The sequence below is a fragment of the Notamacropus eugenii genome, chromosome 2 (genome assembly GCF_028372415.1).
Source record: "Notamacropus eugenii isolate mMacEug1 chromosome 2, mMacEug1.pri_v2, whole genome shotgun sequence".
Taxonomy (NCBI): Eukaryota; Metazoa; Chordata; class Mammalia; order Diprotodontia; family Macropodidae; genus Notamacropus; species Notamacropus eugenii.
The window spans coordinates 242,334,750-242,355,497 of record NC_092873.1 but is presented as its reverse complement, the minus strand read 5'-3'; the positions used below and the strand labels follow the sequence as shown (position 1 = coordinate 242,355,497).

General features: G+C 38.1%; 1 protein-coding gene across 1 annotated transcript in view; it reads right to left on the bottom strand.

Moving 5' to 3' along the window:
* The window catches only part of IYD (iodotyrosine deiodinase), a 36,922-nt gene extending 23,850 nt beyond the window's left edge, over nucleotides 1–13,072 (bottom strand). Inside the window, exon 1 of the mRNA XM_072643692.1 lies at nucleotides 12,719–13,072. Coding sequence (XP_072499793.1) covers nucleotides 12,719–12,893 — 175 coding nt within the window. The 5' untranslated portion in view covers nucleotides 12,894–13,072. The remainder of the gene's footprint in view (nucleotides 1–12,718) is intronic.
* Nucleotides 13,073–20,748: the final 7,676 nt, after the last annotated feature.

Genomic DNA, 20,748 nt, shown 5'->3' with positions numbered 1-20,748 from the left:
CTTGTTCACCAAGAAAGTAACCTTCTATGGTCTTATTTTTTTTCCCTTTTTTGGGCATTTTCCCAGCCACTTACTTGACTTATGAATCCTTTGTCAAGAGGAGGATCCTATTGCTCCTCCTCTCCCCAGTACCATGCTCAAGGCTGAGATTCAGATCAGCTGCTCAACTCCCCCAAGGGTTTTGGGTAAGGGTGGGGCTGCTACTGATGGCTGGAAGTTCAGATCAGTTGCTCAATTATGCCAGAGGCTTTAAGCTGAGCTGCCTGGACAACGGACCCAGGCTGCTTCTGCATAGCCACCTGCCTCCCATTGTTGCTGCTGCTGCTGCTGCCTGATTCCAGTGCTGGGGGAACCCCATTCCCCTCTCTCCCAACTGGGAAAGTCCTCTCACACTGACCTTTGGAGCTTTCTTTGTTGTTTGTAGGTTGAGGGATCTGGGACCCTCTCTGCTGGGAATTCTGCCCTGGAGGTCTGTTCAGGTCTTGTTCCACCCAGTGCCACACAGTAAGGGCTGGGCTCCACTCCACTTAGTGTCCCATGAGATAGATCTTTCCTGCTGGCCTTCCAGGTTACCTTTTCCTGGAAACCTCTTTCACTCTGTTGTTCTGTGGCTTCTGCTGCTCTAGAATTTGTTGAGAGTCATTTTTTACAGGTATTTTGTGGGCTGTGGGGGAAGTGCTAGAGTATATGCATCTTTCTACTTCATCATCTTGTCTCTGCCTAAAAGATTAACTTAAAGAAAAACATAGAATCATAGAGTTATGTGGGACCTTAGAAGCTATCTAGATCTACCCGTCATTTTATAGATGAGGAATCATAGTACCAAAGTCACATAGGTAGTAAGGACCCTCTACTCTGGCACCCTATTCATGCCTTTTATTCCTAGGTAGGATTCCATGTTTTATGCTTCATAAAGTTTGGGCTAAAGGATTCCTCATGTCTCTTTAAATCCTTCAATTCTACAATGACTCTGCTGAACTTCTTACCTTCTTTACAAATTTACTTTTCCATTGTCCTACACCTAGGGAACCAGCTAGCTAATCTGATAAAACTTATTGGGCTATTTGATCTATAGATCAAATGGATGGCAATGGTTTAAATGTTACCCCTATCGGGTAACATAGGTGGCATCTAGCAAGAGCTTTCCTTGGCACAAGTTGTATAACTGTCCATGGAACAGTGACTTCAAGGACATGCTTACTTCCTTTAATGGTATAGACCACAACCTCTCCACACCTTTCATCCTGTCCATGCCTTCCTGTAAACATTCCACAGGGGATCCATCCAACTTCCTGAAAGCCTTACTCCAGATCTCTTGAAATGTCATAGATACTAGTGGAATACTCAGTCTGTCCAATAGTTATCCCTCATTCTCACCACAAGACTGGCCCACTTCCTTTTCCATTTAATTATCTCTCTGATGACATCCTTTACACATCTCTCCTGCATAATTTCTCATTGGCAATAAGTTTCAGAATGCAATGCATTCACAGTGCACTTCTCCATTGACCTCTGAGCGACCTGCAATTTTAATTCTTTGGAGATTGTGGTATTTTATGATTCATAACCATATATCATCACTGGAATAATATTCATGTTAGAAAAATCATCCTTTGTTTCAAGAAGATTGGGATCATTAAAAGCCTGGTGCAGATTCCAAAAAGTAAGTCAACCCTGTTCAACTCCAAGCTGAGCTTATTGTCTATTCATAGTATCTGTCCAACACATATGCACTGATGGATCATTTCTATGGGTTGACCACCCAACAGTATATTATAGTCTGGGCAACAGGAATTCTTCATTTTCTTTATTTTTTTTCCCTGAATGTACAGTTAGAGCAACTTCTTTGGGAAAATTTTGGATATCACCTAGGAGGCTCTACAGTGTTCTGGGGCCTAATGCAATCAGTACAGTGCCATAAAGAGGAAAATCTGGAGGACCTTGTTATCTAATCTTGGGAACTCTATCACCCACAGGAAATTCCTTCTTCCATTTGGACTCTGAGCTGAACATCTTTGGTGGCAGTGAGAAATATCTCTGGCAAAATTATCTCCCCCTGTTTTATGGCTTATTTTATATTAATAGAGTCCTCTAACAAAATTATTCCTGTTGCTACAACTTTCAAGGAATCATATGATTTTCACATACACACAGGAAACATTATTGGAAGAAATTATTTAAGAAAATGCTTTGTTCTAATGGATCAATTTTTTTCCCCTAGTCAACAAATTAGCACAGTGGAATTTTGTATTCACAAACACACAAATACAGACAATTGTATGCCTACTCTGCTGCAGTCATTTGGAAAAACCTATCTGTTTCCTTCTTCAAAACTTTACCATAAAATATTCCCTTAATACATATTTGGATTATTCTCAAAAAGATTTTGTAGTGATGGTAAAATAGTTATATGGACCAAGAGAAATTAGGCAACAAGTATTTATTAAGCATTTTGCTATACGCCAGGCATTGTGCAGGGTTCTGGCAACACAAGGAAAAAACAAAACTGTTCCTGTCCTCAAGGGTAATAGACAATATACAAATGTAAAAATAATTTTATGCAAAATAAATACAAAGTAATTTGGAGACCAAAGCACTAAGGGAAACAGGAAAGACTCATTTAGGGGGTAGCATCTGAACTGAGCTTTGAAAGATACTAAGGAGTCTAAGAGATGATAGGGTACATCCAAGCATGAGAGACAGTACAAGGACAAAGGGGGAGAGAGAAAATGATACATTGAGGAGCAGCACAAAAAGTCCAGTTTGGTTGGATTCAAGAGTATGTAAAGGAGAATAATGCATAGTAAGGATGGACAAGAATGATTTTAATTGAGCTGTAAAGGACTTTAAAGGCCAAGGAGAGGAAATGGCATTTGACCCCATGATCAGGAGGGAGCCACTGGAGCTTACCTGGTCAGAAATTTACTTCAGGTACATCATTTCGGCACCTTGTTTGAAGGATGGTTTAGAGAGAGGAGGCTGGAGCCATATTGTGAATGCCTTTAAATGGGAAACCGAGAGTTTGTATTCGGTTTTAGAAACAAATAGAAATCCACTAGAGCTTTTGGGACAAAGTGGAAAATCATCAGGCCTGTGCTTTAAGAATATCGATTTGGCAACTGTGTGGAAGATGCATTGGAGGCCAGAATCAGGGACACCAATTAGATACCAATACAATAGTCCAGGTGAGAATTAATGAGAATATTAAATAGAGATAATGACTATGTGACTGGAGAAAAGATCCAAAGAACATTGGGGAGATAGAATCAATAAGACTTGGCAACTGATTGGATACATGGGTTGAGAGAAAGTGAAGAGTTAAAAATCCTTCTGAGGGCAAGAATCTGAATTAATAGACTGAAGATGGTTCCTTCTATTGGAACAGGAAATTTTGGAGTAAAAATGAGTTTTGAGGGAAAGATAATGAGTACTGTTTGAGACATGTCATGTTTGAGATGCCTATGAGACACCCAATAAGAAATGCCCAATAGGCAATTGGTGATAGATAAGTGGAGCTCAGGCAAGAGAGTAGGGTTAAATATATACATCTGGGAGTTGTCCAAATAGAGATGACAACAGAGCCCACCAGAACTGTATCTGAAAGGAAAAAGCATAGAGAGAGAAGAAAAGGGGGCCCAGGACTGAGGTTTGGAATAAATTCACATTTAGAATGTAGGAATGAAACCAAAGAAGCCAATAGGAGAGAGGTGATAGAGAGCATTCCAGGTATGGAGCATAACCATGATACAGACTCAGGAGACGGAGTGTTGGTAAGTGTTGCCTGGATCATAAAGCACATGGAGGGAAGTAGAGTAAAAGAAAATTGGAAAGACAGGAATAGGACATATTGTGGAGGATTCTAAAGGCTAAAAAGGCCATCTTATATTTGATGCTAGAGGTAATAGGGAGCTGGTGGAGTTTGAGTTTGGAGGTGGGAGGTGACATATTCAGTTAGTTTAGGAAGTTAACTTGGGCAGCTGAGTAGAAGATACACTGGAGTGGGGAGAGGCTAGAGGCAAGGAGACCATCCAGAAGGCTATTGAAATAGTCCAGACAAAAGGTAATGAGAGCCTGCATCAGGGTGATGACTATGTGATTAGAGAGAAAGGGATACATATGAGAGACGTTGTAAAATCCAAAAACTTCTGGGGAAAAAAGAAACCCCACTATACCACACCCAACAGATCAAAACTTTGCTTCAATATGTCCAATAAAAGGAATCCTAAGACAGTCCATTTTACTTTGAGAGAGCTTTGCTAGGCAGATTTCCCTGACATCAAACCTAAATCCCTAAATCAAACCTAAACGCTGCTCTTGGTTTTATCCACTAGGGCAAAATAATCAACAACAAATAAGCAACAAGTCAAGTACCACTGACAGTCCTTCAAATATCTGAATATGGCTTTCATATCCTTCCCTGATGCTTCACTTCTCTAGGCTGAAACACCCTCAGTTCTTTCTACCTATACCCATATGGCAAGGACTCATGGACTTTCATCATCCTGTTTACCTGTGGAAAAATCTCTATTCTGTCAATGTTCTTCCTCAATTCTGGCACTCAGAACCAGGCAGGACCAGAGCTGGAATCTATGAAAATATCTTATCTTTTATCCATTTCCTATTATTCAAACTATTGTCCAAATAGGTCAAGTAGGAGTTGGCTTATTTGTTTTCAATATTTTAAATTTTTTTTTCTTTCTTCCACTTTGCTATTGATTTTGACCTTTCCTAAAGTTAATCACCACTCTGACTTTTCACAGATAGCTGAAGTGGAAATAACTCCTGCATCAGTAAAATATCATTCCTGTTGACTAATTTCACTTTTATGAAGATATTTAATGCTCACCATATCAGGACCTCTGTCTGACCTTCTTTTTAAGGAAAATATGTTAATATATAATCATGAATAATATATAATCTATAATGAAATGAATAAAATATAATCTATCTACATGTACATATGTGTGTGTGTGTATATATATACGTACATGTATATGTATGTGTGTGTGTGTGTATACATTGTGGAAGTCTTTGGCCTCTCGTTTCTTACTCATAAACTATGTTTCCTAATATATTTTTTCAATATCCTTTGCTTTGCCCATGATGAAGAAGCTAAGTTTAAAAGTGCATCTTATTTCAATTTAGAGGCCTCTTCTAGTCATTCCAGAATTTCTACATCCCTGCCCCATTTTCCACAACAGATGCTGGTGCATAAGCTGCAGTTATTTCATGGTGGTCTCATTGTGGATGTTCTTTGTAAGCAATGAATATAAAATGACTAAGAGCCCTATGATGTGATATTTCTTATCCCCTTTGTATGCACAGGAAAACTAACACTCACAACTCCTTTATTTGCTTTTCCAAAGACAGCCTGTGAACCATCTTTCCATTTAGCTGCAATATCCTTCTGTTTTGATTTAAGAATATCAATATAGATAAGATTCAGTTCCTCCAACTGTAAGCTAACTTGTTGGTCACTGGTCAAGGATCTCATACTTTAAGTGCCAACATGTAAGGTAATAATTATAGATGTCTTTAAACTACATGAATCTTAGTACCCTTGTTACTGCTAGTTTTAACCACCCTGACAGGATCACTGTGGGAGCAGGAGCATATACAGGACTCAGGGCCATGTTGTGTTTTTCTTTGTTTCACAGCTTGCCATAAGCAAAGAATTGATAATCAAGTCTCCAACATATTGCTTCTGAGTGTCTTTGTATGTACTGTTTTGCGTTACTACTTAGCTTTAGAGAGTAGGACTATATTCAAGACTTTCTATCATGGTAGAGTCTGCTGGATTAGAGTAAGATCTACACAAGATCACCTCCATACCATGATGAAACATAATGATGTGTCAATATGGAATTATGTTGAGGATATATATATATATATATATATATGTATATATATGTATATATACACACACATACAGATGTACACACATATGTTTGTATGTGTATATATACACACACATACAGATGTACACACATATGTTTGTATGTGTATGTATATATACATATGTGTGTATATGTATGTATATCTATGTATCTATCTACTTACATACATTGATACAGGAACAGATAAATAGACAGACAGACAGACAGACAGACAGATAGATAGATAGGTAGATAGATAGATAGAGGTATAGGTACAGGTATATGAAATTTTTTTTCTGAGACTTATAATCTCATTGGTATAAGCAGCTCCCAGTAAGGAACATCCTATATCAATGCAGGTTGGCACCTTCTTAACAACTTTTAATCTTAGAAAATTTTCCAGAACACTAAAAGGTTAAGTAACTTACTCAGGATCACATAGCCAGGATATGTCTGAGTTGGGACTTGAATCTAGGCATTCCTAAATTGCTTTCTATACACTATCTCATATTTCCCCATGTATATATATATATATATATATATATATATATATTGATATAGATATAGATATAGATATAGAGATATATAGAGATATATAGATACATATAGATATGTATGTATAAATGCATATGTGTGTGTATGTACTGACAGATATAGTCAAATAAGTAAAAAAAAAAATTATTAAGCACCTACTATGTGCCAGACCCTATGCTAACAGTGGGGATACAAAGAAAGACCAAAAAAAAAAAAAAAAAGCCAGTGTCTGCTCTCAAGGAGCTCACAGTCTAAAGGGGGAAGACAAGCAAAGTACCATGTGCCAACAAGCTATATACAGGATAAATTAGAAATAACCTTAGAGGGAAGACCATAGCACTCGGAGGGATGAGGAACAGTCTTCTGGCAGAAGACAGGATCTCAGCTAGAACTTGAAGGAAGCAAGGAGATAGAGATGAGAAGAAAAACAAATCCAGGCATGTGAAATAGCAAGTGAAAATGCACAATCTAGAGATGGGATGTTGCATTTAAAGAACAGAAGGAGACCTATATCATTGTATCAAAGAGTACATGAAAGAGAGTAATGTATAGGAATACTAGAGAGGTAGGAAGGAGCCAGATTATAAAGAGCTTTAAAAGTCAAACAGAGGATTTTATACAAGATCTTTAAGCTAAAAGGGAGTTGAATGGTGGAGGAGTGAGGAAGGGGGGTAATACAGTCATACTTATACATTAGGTAAATCACTTTGTTGGCTGAAAGGAAGGCTGACTGCACTGAGGAGTGACTTGAAGCGGAGAGACCCACTGCAAGGTCATGCAACAGTCCAGCTGGGAGTGATCAGGGCCTGAACCAGGGTGGTGGCAGTATCAGAGAAGAGGAGGAGACATATTAGAGAGATTTTGCAAAGGTAAAATCAAAAAGACTTGGCAACCAACAGTATATGTGGTATTACAAAAAGTGAGGAGCTGCAGATGGCACCTACATTATGATCCTGGGTGACTGGGAAGATGGTAGTGCTCTCGATAGTAATAGAAAGTTAGGAGGTGCGGAGGATTTGGGGGGAAGGATATTGAGTTTTCTAGACCAATGGTAAAAATATTTTTTGTGACAGGAAGTCCTTAAAGCTGCCTCCTTTATCCTGAATCAACCCACAGAGATATTTGTCTTTATGTGTAGCACTGGACTTTGGAAACACACCCATCTATCTATTTATTCTAAGTCAGTCTTCATCATGATAAAATCAGCATTGGTATAGGGTAGAAAATCATCTAGTATTGATATGTCCTGTAAATGTAAAGTTGCCCGTGAACTCTAGGTTATCCAATATTGCCTTTATGTCCAGGGCATAAAGGTGCCAGAGAATATTCAGGTGAGCTATAGTAACTCTGCTCTCAAACCCTGTTCTAACTACCTTCTCTTAAACAAAGGTTAGTTATATAGGAATCAGTGACTATCTGATCATTCATGGCCCTGAGGACTAGAGGTTTCCACTTCATTACATCCTTATTAGAAGGATGTAATTACAAGCATTGGGAAGCTATAAATGAGAGGCAGTGTGACTTAGTGGAAAGATCAATGAACTAAGATTACAAAGACATTGATTTCAAGTTCTGGTTCTCCCACTTATCACATACATGACCCTGGGCAAATCACTAAATCTCTCAAAACCTGAAATTCCTTTTCTGTAAAATAAGAATGATAATATTTGTCCTTGAGTAGTAAGGATCAAATGAGATAATGTGTATGAAAGTACTTCGTAAAAATTATACCCATGTAAGCTAGCTATCCTAAATGGTCAAATGATAGTTTTCCCACCCCACCAGCTATTTGGTAACTCAAAAAAAGTAATTTTTAAATTAACTTTATGATTATTTGGTCCTCATGGAAAATTTTCTGGTTCCTAACTCAGTTTTCAACTGTCAAAAGATCTCCTGTAAACAACATAAAAGGGAGTTGAATGGTGGAGGAGTGGGCTTGAAAGCCTAATGATCACTTCAGTAAAGACTGGAATAGTTATGGGGGTGGGGGGTGGGAGGTAGAAATTATTCACTCCCATGTAAACAATGAGAACTCTGTGAAGGGGAATTGTGAAACTTCTGACTTTCAAAACAAACATGCCTTTGGCTGTTGAAACTATTCAGTTTAGACTGTCAGGTGATGAGAGAGGTGGGGCATGTGGAGAGCGGGAGAAAAAGAGGGAGGGTGGGAGAGAGGGAAGGTGGGAGAGAGAGACAGACAGACAGACAGAAAAAGACAGACACAGAGACAGAAACATAGAAACAGGGACAGAATCAGACAGAGACAAAGAAAGACAGAATTAGAAAGAGATAGAAACAGAATGACAGAGACAAAGACAAGAGGAGACAGACACTGACAAAGTCAGAGAAAGAGACAGAAAGAGTCAATGACAGAGATAGTCAGAGAGGGGAGACAAAGATGTTCTACAAAAATAGTTGAAAGTGTAAAGAGCCAGAAAAAAAGTGTCAAGAAGAAAACTAATAGACACTGAAGGAAGCACTAATTTTTCCTGCCGTTTCATTCTTAATCCCCAAAGTAAATCTCTCTACCTCTCTGGCACTCCTACTTTACTGTTTCTTCTGCCATCCCACAAAAGAAATGTTTGTAAATTCAATGAGCTTTTCTTATCTTTTGTTACCTTTAACCACTTTTCAGTTTTTGATACAATTGACCAGTTTTGTAAGATTTCAACCAAAGAAACAGACGTAATTTTGGGCTCTGTTAAGAGAATCATAATGCCCAGCGTAAGAGAGCTGGTGATCCTGCTGCCCTATACCTTGGGCCACATCTGAAGTATTGGGCTCAGCCCTTGGTGCCAAATCTTAGGAAGGAACTTCATAAGCTGGAAAGTATTCAAAGGAGGATGACTAGTATGGTGAAGATAGTATTGAGTTCATGTGGTATAAGATACAACATACATTTTTTTAGGAGGAAAAAGACTTCATTTACGAGGTGCTATTTAGACTGCACTGGGAAGGAAGCTAGGTATTCCAAGAGGCAGTGATGAGGAGGCAATGAATCCCAGGCGTGAAGGAGAGCTTGTGCAAAGGCACAAAGACAGAAGATGGAGTGTAATGGATAAGGAAGAGTGAGAACACAAGCTTATCTGCACCATAAAGTGCATGAAGATGAGTGGTGTGAAATCAGACTGGAAAAGTAGATTGGAGCCAGATTGTAGAAGGATAATTAAGGAAGAGAACAGGGAACTAGTCCAATTTACTGGAACAAACTGAAACGTACACAGTGTTGTTGAGTCAAAGTGTATGACATCATAAACGCAAGGAAAAAATAGTTTATATTTTGTTCTCAAGACAATAGGGAGCCACTGAAGGTTTTTGGAAAGATAAGTGACATGGTCAGATCTGATCTCTATTTAGGCTTCACTACATAAAGAATCTGTGATTGCACTGATTTGTGTACTCCTGTCAAGAATCAATATCACCATGCTTCTACCATTTAATAGACTGTCATTGAGAGTTGCTGCAATCAAAAAGTCATCATCCTACAGCCAATCTGGTGATGAGCTTTTCTGAACTTAGCTGGAGTAATTTTTGGAAAAAAGATTCAGAGTGCTTCACTGAACTTGTATTCAAAGTCTTTCCTGCTGGGTAGGATCTGCCAAATACCTACATACCTCAAAGAGGCCTCCAGGTAAGAGCTAAGTTTGGCAGCTGTGTTAAGAGTGGATTGGGGAGGGAAGAGACTGAAGGAGAAGAGAAGAGTGTTGATAAATAAGCAAGAAGTGATAAAGACTTAAATTAAGATGATTGACAGTAAGGGTGGGAAGGGGTGGAGAGATATGGAGAAATTGTAGCGTTAGGAACAATAGGATTTGGCACTTGGTTGTATATGGAGAGATAAGAGTCAAAGACGACTGAGATTCTGAGTCCAAGTGATCTGGACCTCCAAGAGAAACTGGAGAGCTTGGAGGAGACAGAGGTTTGTTGGACAAAGTGAGTTCAGTTTTAGAGGTGCTGAGTTTGAAATGCTAATAGGATACCAACATGCAAATAACCAATGATCATTTTTGAATGTGGGACAGAAATTCAGAGAAAGATAAAAGGAAGAGGGCAGCTAGGTGGTATCAGTGGATAGAGTGCCTGGTTTGGAGTCAAGAAGATTCATCTCTGTGAATTCAAATCTGGCCTCATACTTAATAGCTCTGTGACTCTGGGCAGGTTACTATAACCCTGTTTGCCTCAAGTTTTCTCATCTGTAAAATGAGCTAAAAAAGGAAATGACAAATTACTTCAGTATCTTTACCAAGAAAATCCAAATGGGGTTACAAAGAGTTGGGCACAACTGAAATAAAAGAACAACAAAGGAGGAAGATATATAGATTTAATGCAAAAGACCATGAAATCATGGACATGGACCAGATTGCCAGAGCACACGGATAGGAGAAAGGAGAGCTAAGGACAGGGACTTTTGAGAAAACTGACTCATTTTCCTCTTCTGGTCCCTTAACTTGGGTAGCTCCCAAAGCTTTATCTTTAATCCTCTCCCTTTTTCCACTCTTATGGTTTCAACTGCCATCTCCAAGGAGATGGCTCTCAACTCATCATCATCTCTGGTCCCATTCTCTCACCTGGTTCCCTGATCCAAAGTTTCGACTACTTTTATAGCGTATACACTTAGATATCTGATACTTCCAGTTACCCAGCTTTACTCTTGATCCTCACTCATGCCTCTACATCCTCTCCATTTATACAGACACCACCCTAGTTCAGACCCTGATTATCTTTCTCCAATGCATCCTAATTGTATACCCTACAGCTAGTCTCTTCTCTCTCCATCCCCTACAAAATGACATTACTAAAACTCAGAGCAGATCATGTCATTCCCCTTTTCCAATGTTTTCCTATTGTCTCCTGGATAAAATATAAACTCTTCTGTTTGGCATTTGAAGTCCTTCTCAATCTGACTCTTGTCTACCTTCCCAGGCCATTACTCCTACTTACTTACTTTGATTGTTTAGTCTGTTTGGTTTTAGTCACTTCTGTCTCTTCATGACTCCGTTTGGGGTTTTCTTGGCAAAGATACTGGAGCATTTTGCCAATTCCTTATCCAATTCATTTTACAGATGAAGAAACTGAGGCAAACAAGGTTAAGTAACTTGCCCAGGATTACACATCTAGTAAGTGTCTGAGGCCAGATTTGAACTCAAGAAGATGAGTTTTCTGGACTCCAGGCCCAGCACTCTATCCACTACACTATCTAGCCGCCCCACTAATGGACTTTACCTTTTGGTTAAACTTATCCATTTGCTGCTCCATGTACACAATATCTCATTTCCTTCCTCCATACCTTGTCACTGTTTCTTTTCACCCCTTCCTGAAAGACCTAGTCCCCTTTAAGGCTCAGTTCCTTCAAGAAGTTGTTTCTGACCCCCTCCCCCCCCCCCCCCCCCGTTCTCTAGTCCTTAATATTCTCTACTTTCTAAAGCCACTTTATAGTAATTCTGTAATATGTTCTTTTAACTCACTTGAAGCCATACTGCATCCATCTAGAAGAATTTAAGGTCCTTGAGTGAAAAGACTGTCTCACACATGTATTTGTATGCTTATACAGTGCTGGACACATAGCAGGTGCTTAATAAAGGTTTGTAAATTGAACGGTTACCACTCCATACTCAACAAGTTTGAACTTATCATACTTTCTTCTCAATTATACCTCCTTCCCAACTATAGGCCAATTAGGGAGAGGAGAAGTAGAGCCAACAGGAATAAAGCCATCTGTTAACAGGAAGAACAAACCTATTGATGCACATGGTCTATCCTGACCACACATGATCTTAGATTTAGATGTAGATCTGGAAGAAACCTTAGAGATCATGTAATCTAACCTCCTTGTTCTACAGGTGACTTGCCCAAAGTTGGGGGCAGCTGGGTGGTGCAGTGGATAGAGTGCTGGGCCTACAGTCAGGAATATTCATCTTCTTGAGTTCAAATCTAGTGTCAGATACTTGCTAGCTGTGTGATCCAAAGCAATTCACTTAACCCTGTTTGCTTTAGTTCTTCATTTGTAAAACAAGCTGCACAAGGAAACGTCAAACAAGTCCAGTGTCTTTGCCAAGAAAATCCTAAAAATGGGGTCACAAAGAGTCAGACACAACTGAAATGACTGAACATGTTATAGCCAAACAATTAGTAAATGACAATGCCGGGACTCAGACCTAGGTACTCTGACTCCAATCACACAACTGCCTGAAATTCATTTGAACAGTCAGTAAAACTAATTAATTTCTCTTAATTTGTATCATCAACATAGATTAAAATGATTAAAGCTGCTAAATGGTAAAGCTAAATTATATTCCTGTTTTCTTTACCTTCTGTTTGGTGCTCCTCTGTGTGGTCTTTTAAGTCTTCATCTACCCATGGCTGGTACTCCGGCTTGGTTTTAGATTCCTTGTCTGTTTTCTTGCTAGGGCCTTCACTTTTAAAGATCCAGCCAATCACGACTAAGATAACTGCTGTCAAGACTGAAGTCAGGAAGAAAGACATGACTATGAAGCTTGCCACAAAGCAATGACCAATTCTCCTCCCTCCAATGCCCTCTTTAAATGGGAGTGCTAAGAATAGGGGAGGGAGGAAAAGAGGGAGAAGAAAGAGGGAGAAAAGCAAAAAGCACAGACAAGAATATGCACAAATGAGGGTAACAAGTTTCAGCACTTTCAAGGTCTGTCTCCTAAGGGCAAAGATCACTGGTGTGAGTGTGTGTGTGCATGTGTGTGTGTGTGTGTGTGTGTGTGTGTGTGTGTATGTGTGTGTGTGTGTGTGTGTGTGTGTACACATCCTTAGTCATATTTAAACCTTTGCTGTAGCTCAGCCACAAACAGGCAGCATATCGTTGCCAAGATCTGAGCAAGCACTTTACTGCATTGGAATTTGACAGGAGTAAAAGAAAACATTTAATTTTCTTTATAAGCATATACATTTCCCTCTGGGGTTTTGTGTTTTGCTCAATTGTTTTTATAAAAAAAAAAAAAAGCTTTAGCTAACCCATGGAAACAGTAAATACATCCTCCTGTAATTGACACCAGAGGATATTTTTTTTATTTTGTTTTCACAGATAAACCACAGTGCGGCAAAGAAGTTAACGAGATAGTAAGATTAATTAGTTGCCTAACACCTTTAAATAGTACTTCTGCAAGGGCAGGTCATAGAAAATTCAATAAATTCAACAAATATTTATTTTTTTAATTTCTTTTTTAATTAACAAAAATTTATTTTCTCTCTCTCCCATAGCCCCTCACTGACAAAGAAAAAGATGAAAACAAAAACAAAATGCTTGTAACAAATATGTATGGTCAAGCAAAAGAAATTACTTCATTGATTTGGACTAAAAATGTATGTTTCACTCTCCACCTTGCACCTTTCTGTCAAGGGGGATAGTCTGCTTCATTATCAGTCCTCCAGAATCCAAAGCTTACGTAAGAGTTGGTTCTTTGCCCATATATTATTGTAGAGATATATGACACATACAAAAAATGATAATGATGCAAAATAATATGGGATGAATATATCAGAGAGTGTAAAGAGCTATATAGATTAAGGTGGAGAAAGATCATCAGTGGAAGGGGAATGGGGAAAGCTTCCTGAAGAAGGTGATATTAGGAGGGGGGGATTTAAATGAAGGCTAGGAAATCAATAGGTAGAGGAAAATGGAGATAATTTAAGCATTAAAAAACCAGCTTGAGCAAAGTTATGGAAGTAGCAAAGCATGAGATGTATAAAGCAACACAGTGAGTTGTCCACTTTGTCTGGAATTTGCCACTGGAGACAAGTAGCTTGGTTAATAGCAGAGCCAGCTGTAGAAATCAAAGAACCATAAAATCGTCTTGTTCTCTCTTCATACAGATAAGGAAACTAAGGCTCAAAGATGGTAAGTGACTTGTATAGGAAGAGGAGTTCTCTTCCTTAGGGTTCTACCAAGTCCATCCAATATTTTGATTAGACTGGACTGTCACTGAAGGTACTTTCTTTAATAGTGCAGCTTAAAATCCATCTCATTCTATGCCACTCCTGACAACATCATTAAGGGGTTCTATTCTGGATCTTTTGACATTTTCAGGATAAGAAGGTAAGACTCCAAAGTAAAGACTTAATGGTTAATTATTGTGGAAATGTTATAAATTAGATTCCTATTAGAGGTGGAGTTTGGACTAGATGACCTCAGATGTCCCACCTAATTCTGAGGTTCCGTGAATTCCAACACATTGACTTTCCCAGATCTCAATAGTATTTCCTTCACTTTGACTTAATCAGTCATATGTCTTATTTCTTATTTGACAATGGAAGACCAAAACAACTCTCGTGAATCTTCCTACATAATGTATTTGAGTGTTTTATCTCAATACATAAAATATTGTAACCTATTACAATTCTAGAATTTTAGTGTAAGATGACAAGCATTTCCCTCACTTAAGAATAATGCCATAGTTTGAGGGAGGCACTAGATAACATGTTATAAGCAAGGGAAGAGATCTGAACGATAAAAGTCTAACTGAGTCCTTACTCATGTAAGGGATTTAGACTACACACAGGTTTTTAATTTTATTATCTTTTGCCTGAGGATGAAGTTTTTGATTACGTGTGATTTTCCATTCCTGACAACATGTCCCATGGAGCATGAAGCTCTTAAGTAGAGAACCCTTAAATCAAACTTTGAGGGGAATTTTTGGATAAGGTACATTGGAGTTTGGATGTGATTCATTAAGTGAGGTTGACTTCGCTCTACTGAACCATGAGAAATGGGAATTTTTTAGGTTGACCTTGTCCTTTAACTGTGGAGCTCCCCCAAAATGCTATCTAATTCAGTGGTTTGGTGACCATAAAAAAAGAGAAAGTGATTATTCAATTGATGTGTCATGTTTTGAAAAGGAACATAATACTATGAAAAAGTTGAGCTATAGGCCAAATCCATTCAAAGTTCCTCTTAATTTGGAAGTTAGGCATGATTGACTAGATAAAAGAAAGTGATAAATGATAATGCAGATTAAACTTTAAAATATGTTTTTCTTGCTTTTTAAAAAAAGAGAATCAGTTATTAAACAATTACCAGCACATCCCTAGTTATGTGTGTTCACATGGGTCTGTCTAGATGTGACTAGAAGGGAGGCATGGATAGATATCCCTACAGTGTCCTTTGCCCACCCTTCTTCAAGGGAGATTTTAGTTTCTTCTAGGAGGGGAGCAGGAGATTGGAGCCATTAGACTGGCCACTCTACTTCCTCAGAGAGTGTTATTAGGATAGAATTATATCTGCCTTCCCCTAAATATTGTTAGGCTAGAAGAAATAGTTTTTAGATTCAAACTGCATTCTTGATTGTTTTTCCTCATGCAAAAGGAATGTCCCAAGATTTGACTCAGTTTCCACCAAATGCCATTTATACAAAAACCACACCCAATAAATAGTAAATAAACCCATTTATCCAAATTGATGGCAAACAGAAATCAAGGAAATTATGCAGATGAGAAAATATCAGACAATATATAGAATGACCTCTCCTGCTAAGAGCTAGATATCCCAGCTCAACCAAGTGAGTAAGTCCCAGATTCCACCCAAGGGAAAATTTCCAAAGTCTCTATCTAGCATGGTAAACTGGCATTAAGAACATGACTGAGGTGCTGGCTTCTCTACATGTTACCGTCTTTTCAGAGGCATTTCATCCCTCTAGGAAGCTTTACCTGAAGAGAATGTAGAATCTGGTGTGTTCTTTCTTAAAGCTGTCAGTTAAAAGACTAAGATCTCTCTTCTCCCAATCTCTTATCCAGGGTTGGGGAACACTGAGTAATCTGTCTCCACCAATGAGAGAGTCTAATTTAAATGGTTTTTGAGCCCCTGATTACAGATATTTACCAATAAATTGCACAGGTCAATCATTTAGTAGCTGTGTGGGCAAGTTATTTAAGTTGTCTGATCTTTGGCTGCTTTCATCTTTTAAATGGGGACAATGCTTGCTCTATTTATCTTACAGGAGTCTTATGAAGAGAACTTTGTAAAACATACATACATATGAAGGCATTTTTTATTGTGGTTCATTGTCCTTTTATGTCTTATATTCCTTACAATTACCTTTACATAACTAGTTCATGCTCCTTCCAATTTTCTTGTCTGTATATTTAGTACTGGGCAGGTAAGTGTCACAATGGATACACTGCTGGACCTTCAGTCAGGAAGACTCATATTCCTGAGTTCAAATCTGGCCTCAGACACTTACTAGCTATGTGACCCTGGGTAAGCCACTTAACCCTGGCTGCCTTAGTTTCCTCATCTGTAAAATGAGCTGGAGAAGGAAATGGCAAACCACTCCAGTATCTTTGCTATGAAAACCCCAAATGGGGTCATCAAAAGTCGGACATGACTGAAAAATGACTGAACAACAAATAGCTAATACTTATCACATGTAACTTTGTAGTGCTATTTTTCCTCTTAAGAATATATCCTACCTTATATGAACTGATGTTGAGTGAAAGGAGCAGAACCAGGAGAACTTTGTACACAGCAACAATCACAGTGTGCAAGGAATTTTCCTGGTAGATTTAGTGCTTCATGGCAATTGACCAAGTCACTCATCTATAAAATGAAAGGACTGGGTTAGACAGCGCCTAAGGTCCTTTCCACCTCTCTCTCTCTCTCTCTCTCTCTCTCTCTCTCTCTCTCTCTCTCTCTCTCTCTCTCTCTCCTCTCTGCATAGATAGATAGACTGACAGATAGATACTTCTATTACTAATTAGGTGATCCAAAGTCAAGGGTCAGTGAATTGAGCACAAGAAAATCTAAAAGACCACCTAATCAAATCCCCTCCTTTTTACAGATGAAAAAGAGAAAGAGAGAGAGAGAGAGAGAGAGAGAGAGAGAGAGAGAGAGAGAGAGAGAGAGAGAGATAAAGAGTCTTACCCAAGGTCATGTAGATACTAAGTGGCAGAAGTATGGTCCAAACTCATCTTCTGATTCCAAATCTAACCTTATTCCCACTGCAGCAAAGGCATAATTATTCATAGAGACTCTTAGTAGCCAGGAAATCTGATAGGCCAACAGTCAAAGGTTTTTATTTTTTCAGCACTCAACTATTAATACTTTTAATTCTCATGTGCTACTATAAATATGCACTATTATACCAGGCCTGCTATTGAGCACTGACTCACCCTTTATATACTTTCTTCGGAAGGATTAATGTTAGAAAGTATTTCTGGAGGCAAAGAAAAGTGATCTGCATTTTCCTGCTAAAATGGCTTTTTTTTAAAGCTCTCTTTAATAATACATGCTACAGATGAGTACGTGTAGATATCACTCCACCTGCTTCATATGCTAAATGAATTATGATGCTCCTCTTTTATGAATAATTAATCTAGTCATTTTACCAAATAAACCTCAAGCTGACTGCATGTGATTCTTCAAATACTGGCAGACATAGACATCTTCTAGGAGAAAGGCAAAACTCCAAGGGTTTAAGTTAGATCAGAAGATGAGATATTGCTGAATAAAAATGTGAAATGTTCAACACAGGTAACTGGCTTACCTGAGGGCTGGGTTATCTAAAATTAATATCCCAATGCCCTTCAAATCCTGGTATTTCTTTACCAACATCTTTTTTTTATTAAATTTTTCCTCAGAATACATTTATATATGTTTATTTTTCTGTCAGGTTAAAAACTGAACTTGAATTAATGTCAGAAAACTGGGCACAAATGTTTCATTCATGAGGTCTCTGTTTTAAGTTTGAAAGACTTAAGACTCTGATGAATGCTATGACCAGCCATTATTTCAGAGAAGCAATGAAGAAACTAGCTGTCTACTTCCCAAATGACTAGGTGATGGCTCAGAGAAAAGAATGAGATATGCATACACTTACACATATAAACATACAAAATATATGTATATACTTGTATATAATGTGTGGACATACATATATAAATATTTATAAATATACATTATATCAATATTTATAAATACATAATGTAATATAAACATATTTCATATAAAATATTTATATATCTATGAATATGTACATATATTTTTAGAAAATTGACAATGTAGGAACTCATTTTGCCTAATGATGAATGTCTATTATAAGGGTTTCTTTGTCTTTTTTCCCCAATTGGAGTAAATAGGATGGAAAGAAAACAGATTTTTGTTCATTACAATTAAATTTAAAATTAAAACAATAAAATCCATGATGAAGAATAATTGTTATGTTTTCTGAAGAATTGTCATCAGACCAAACTATTGATGAGACTAGGAAAAGTAAAGCAGAAGTAGTTCTTAGGCATTTTTGTAATTTAGTACTGATATAATAAATTGAGGAGTATTAACAGAGAATCTGGATGTCACCAAATTGTGGACTTGGAAAGGATCTTTAAGCTTGCTTCTTAATCATTCAGAAATCCCTTTTTTGAAATTCCCGGCAAAAGTTAGTCAGCCCTTCTTCAAATGCTTCCCAGGAAACAGAGGTTGGTAATCATGAAAGTTGCCTGTTCCACTGTTGATAAATCAGATCACTAAAAGTTTCTTTCTTAAGGCTAAAGCTGCCTGCCTATACCTTATATCCACTTACTCTACTTTGGCCACCTGAGCAAGTATGAACAAGTCAGACATTTGAACCACCATATCACAAGACAACCAACATGTTACCTCATCTTTGGACCAAATATTCCTATTTCATTCAACCTTTCCTCGTAAAATGAAAACAGGCTCTTCAGTATCTAGAGTCTACCTACTGAGGCAGCTGGTGGCACCATGGATAGAGCACTAAGCCTAGAGTCTAGAAGACCTGAGGTCAAAATCTGGTTTCTGATGCTTTTAGCTCTGTGATCCCGATCATTTAATCTCCGTTTGCCTCAGTTTCTTCAACTATAAGAAGGGGATAATAATAGCACATATCTCTCAGGATTGTTGTGAGGATCAAATGAGATAATATTTGTTTTTGGTTTTTTAAAGTTAGCCCAGTGCATGGTACATAATGGGCACTATATAAAGGCCAGTTCTCTTCTCTTCCCCTCTAAAGACTTTTCAGTTTGCTAATAGCCTTTCTAAACTCTGCCTTCTAAGATTGAACACGTTGTTCTAAGTGTGATCTAATTACCAAAGATCTAATTATAGGGGAATTCTTATCTCCCTCATTCTGAACATTACATTATAACGTATTTTTTTTAATGTAGCCTAAGATGATATAACCTTTCTTCTCAGAAGCCATCATACTGTTAAATCATATTGTGTTTATAGTCAACCAAAATTTCTAAATCTCTTTTCAATGAACTATTATTGAGTTTGACTTTCTCATCAAAGGTGACAATATTTATAAAGCATTTAGTATAGCACTTGACACATAGTAGGCACTATGCAAATGCTTATTCCTTCTTTCCCTCAACTTGTATTTCCAATATAACTATTACTTAACCCAGGGACAGGATTTTATAGCTATCCCTACTAAATTACAACTTGCTAAATTCTAGTTTTTATTTTATTCTGTCAAGACCTTTTTTGCAGCTCACTTCCGTCCTCCAAATGTAGGATATTAATTGCAGATCTCACTGATGAACCTGATGAGCTTATAGGGTAATGAGGGGACTTGGAAAACATCTCTCAATGGATGGTGTGGACATGCCCATTGGCATTTCATTGAGAGTGCTAAGGACATTTCCTGATTAAAGGTCATTGACTGGGATGACTTGGTTGGTTAGACTAATGTGAAACAGATATTGTGGGATGGGCTACCATTTACCTGGCCTAGCAAAGGGAAGTTTTCACTGGGGATTTGGGCTTTTTATATTTTACCATTTTGTCTGAATAGATCATGAGAAAGCAACAGAGATAGAAATCATTAATGGTTACCTAGGGCCAAAGACCCAAATGAATGAATGAATGAATGAATGAATGAATGAATGAATGAATGAAAAACTATTTTTTAAAGTTCATAGCATACACCAAGCACTGGATAAAGAATGGGGGGAGGAACAGGACAAGAATACAAATACAAAAGAAAGACACTAGTAGATCTCAAAGAGCCTACATTTTAATAAAGACAATACATTTAAGGGAATGGGGCCAGGGAAGGGTGTGTGGTCTTGGAAGTCATAGGGAAGGTGAATGTAGCTATAGGCTAATCAACTGACGTGCCTTTTCCCAGAAGCCATGACAGTGTCGATTTGATTACTGTTCCCAGAAAAGAAGGTAGAACAGGAACGGGCAAAGTAGCAGGGAAAATGCAGTAAAGCATGGTCAGGTGGTACCAGACATAGTAAGGGCTCACCAGTCAAGACAGTATAGTCCTAATGTGGCTCCTAGAAGGCCACTTTGAACGGTACATTTTCAGTGCAACATTTCAGGAAGATAGTGGTAAAACGTGGTTGGGCG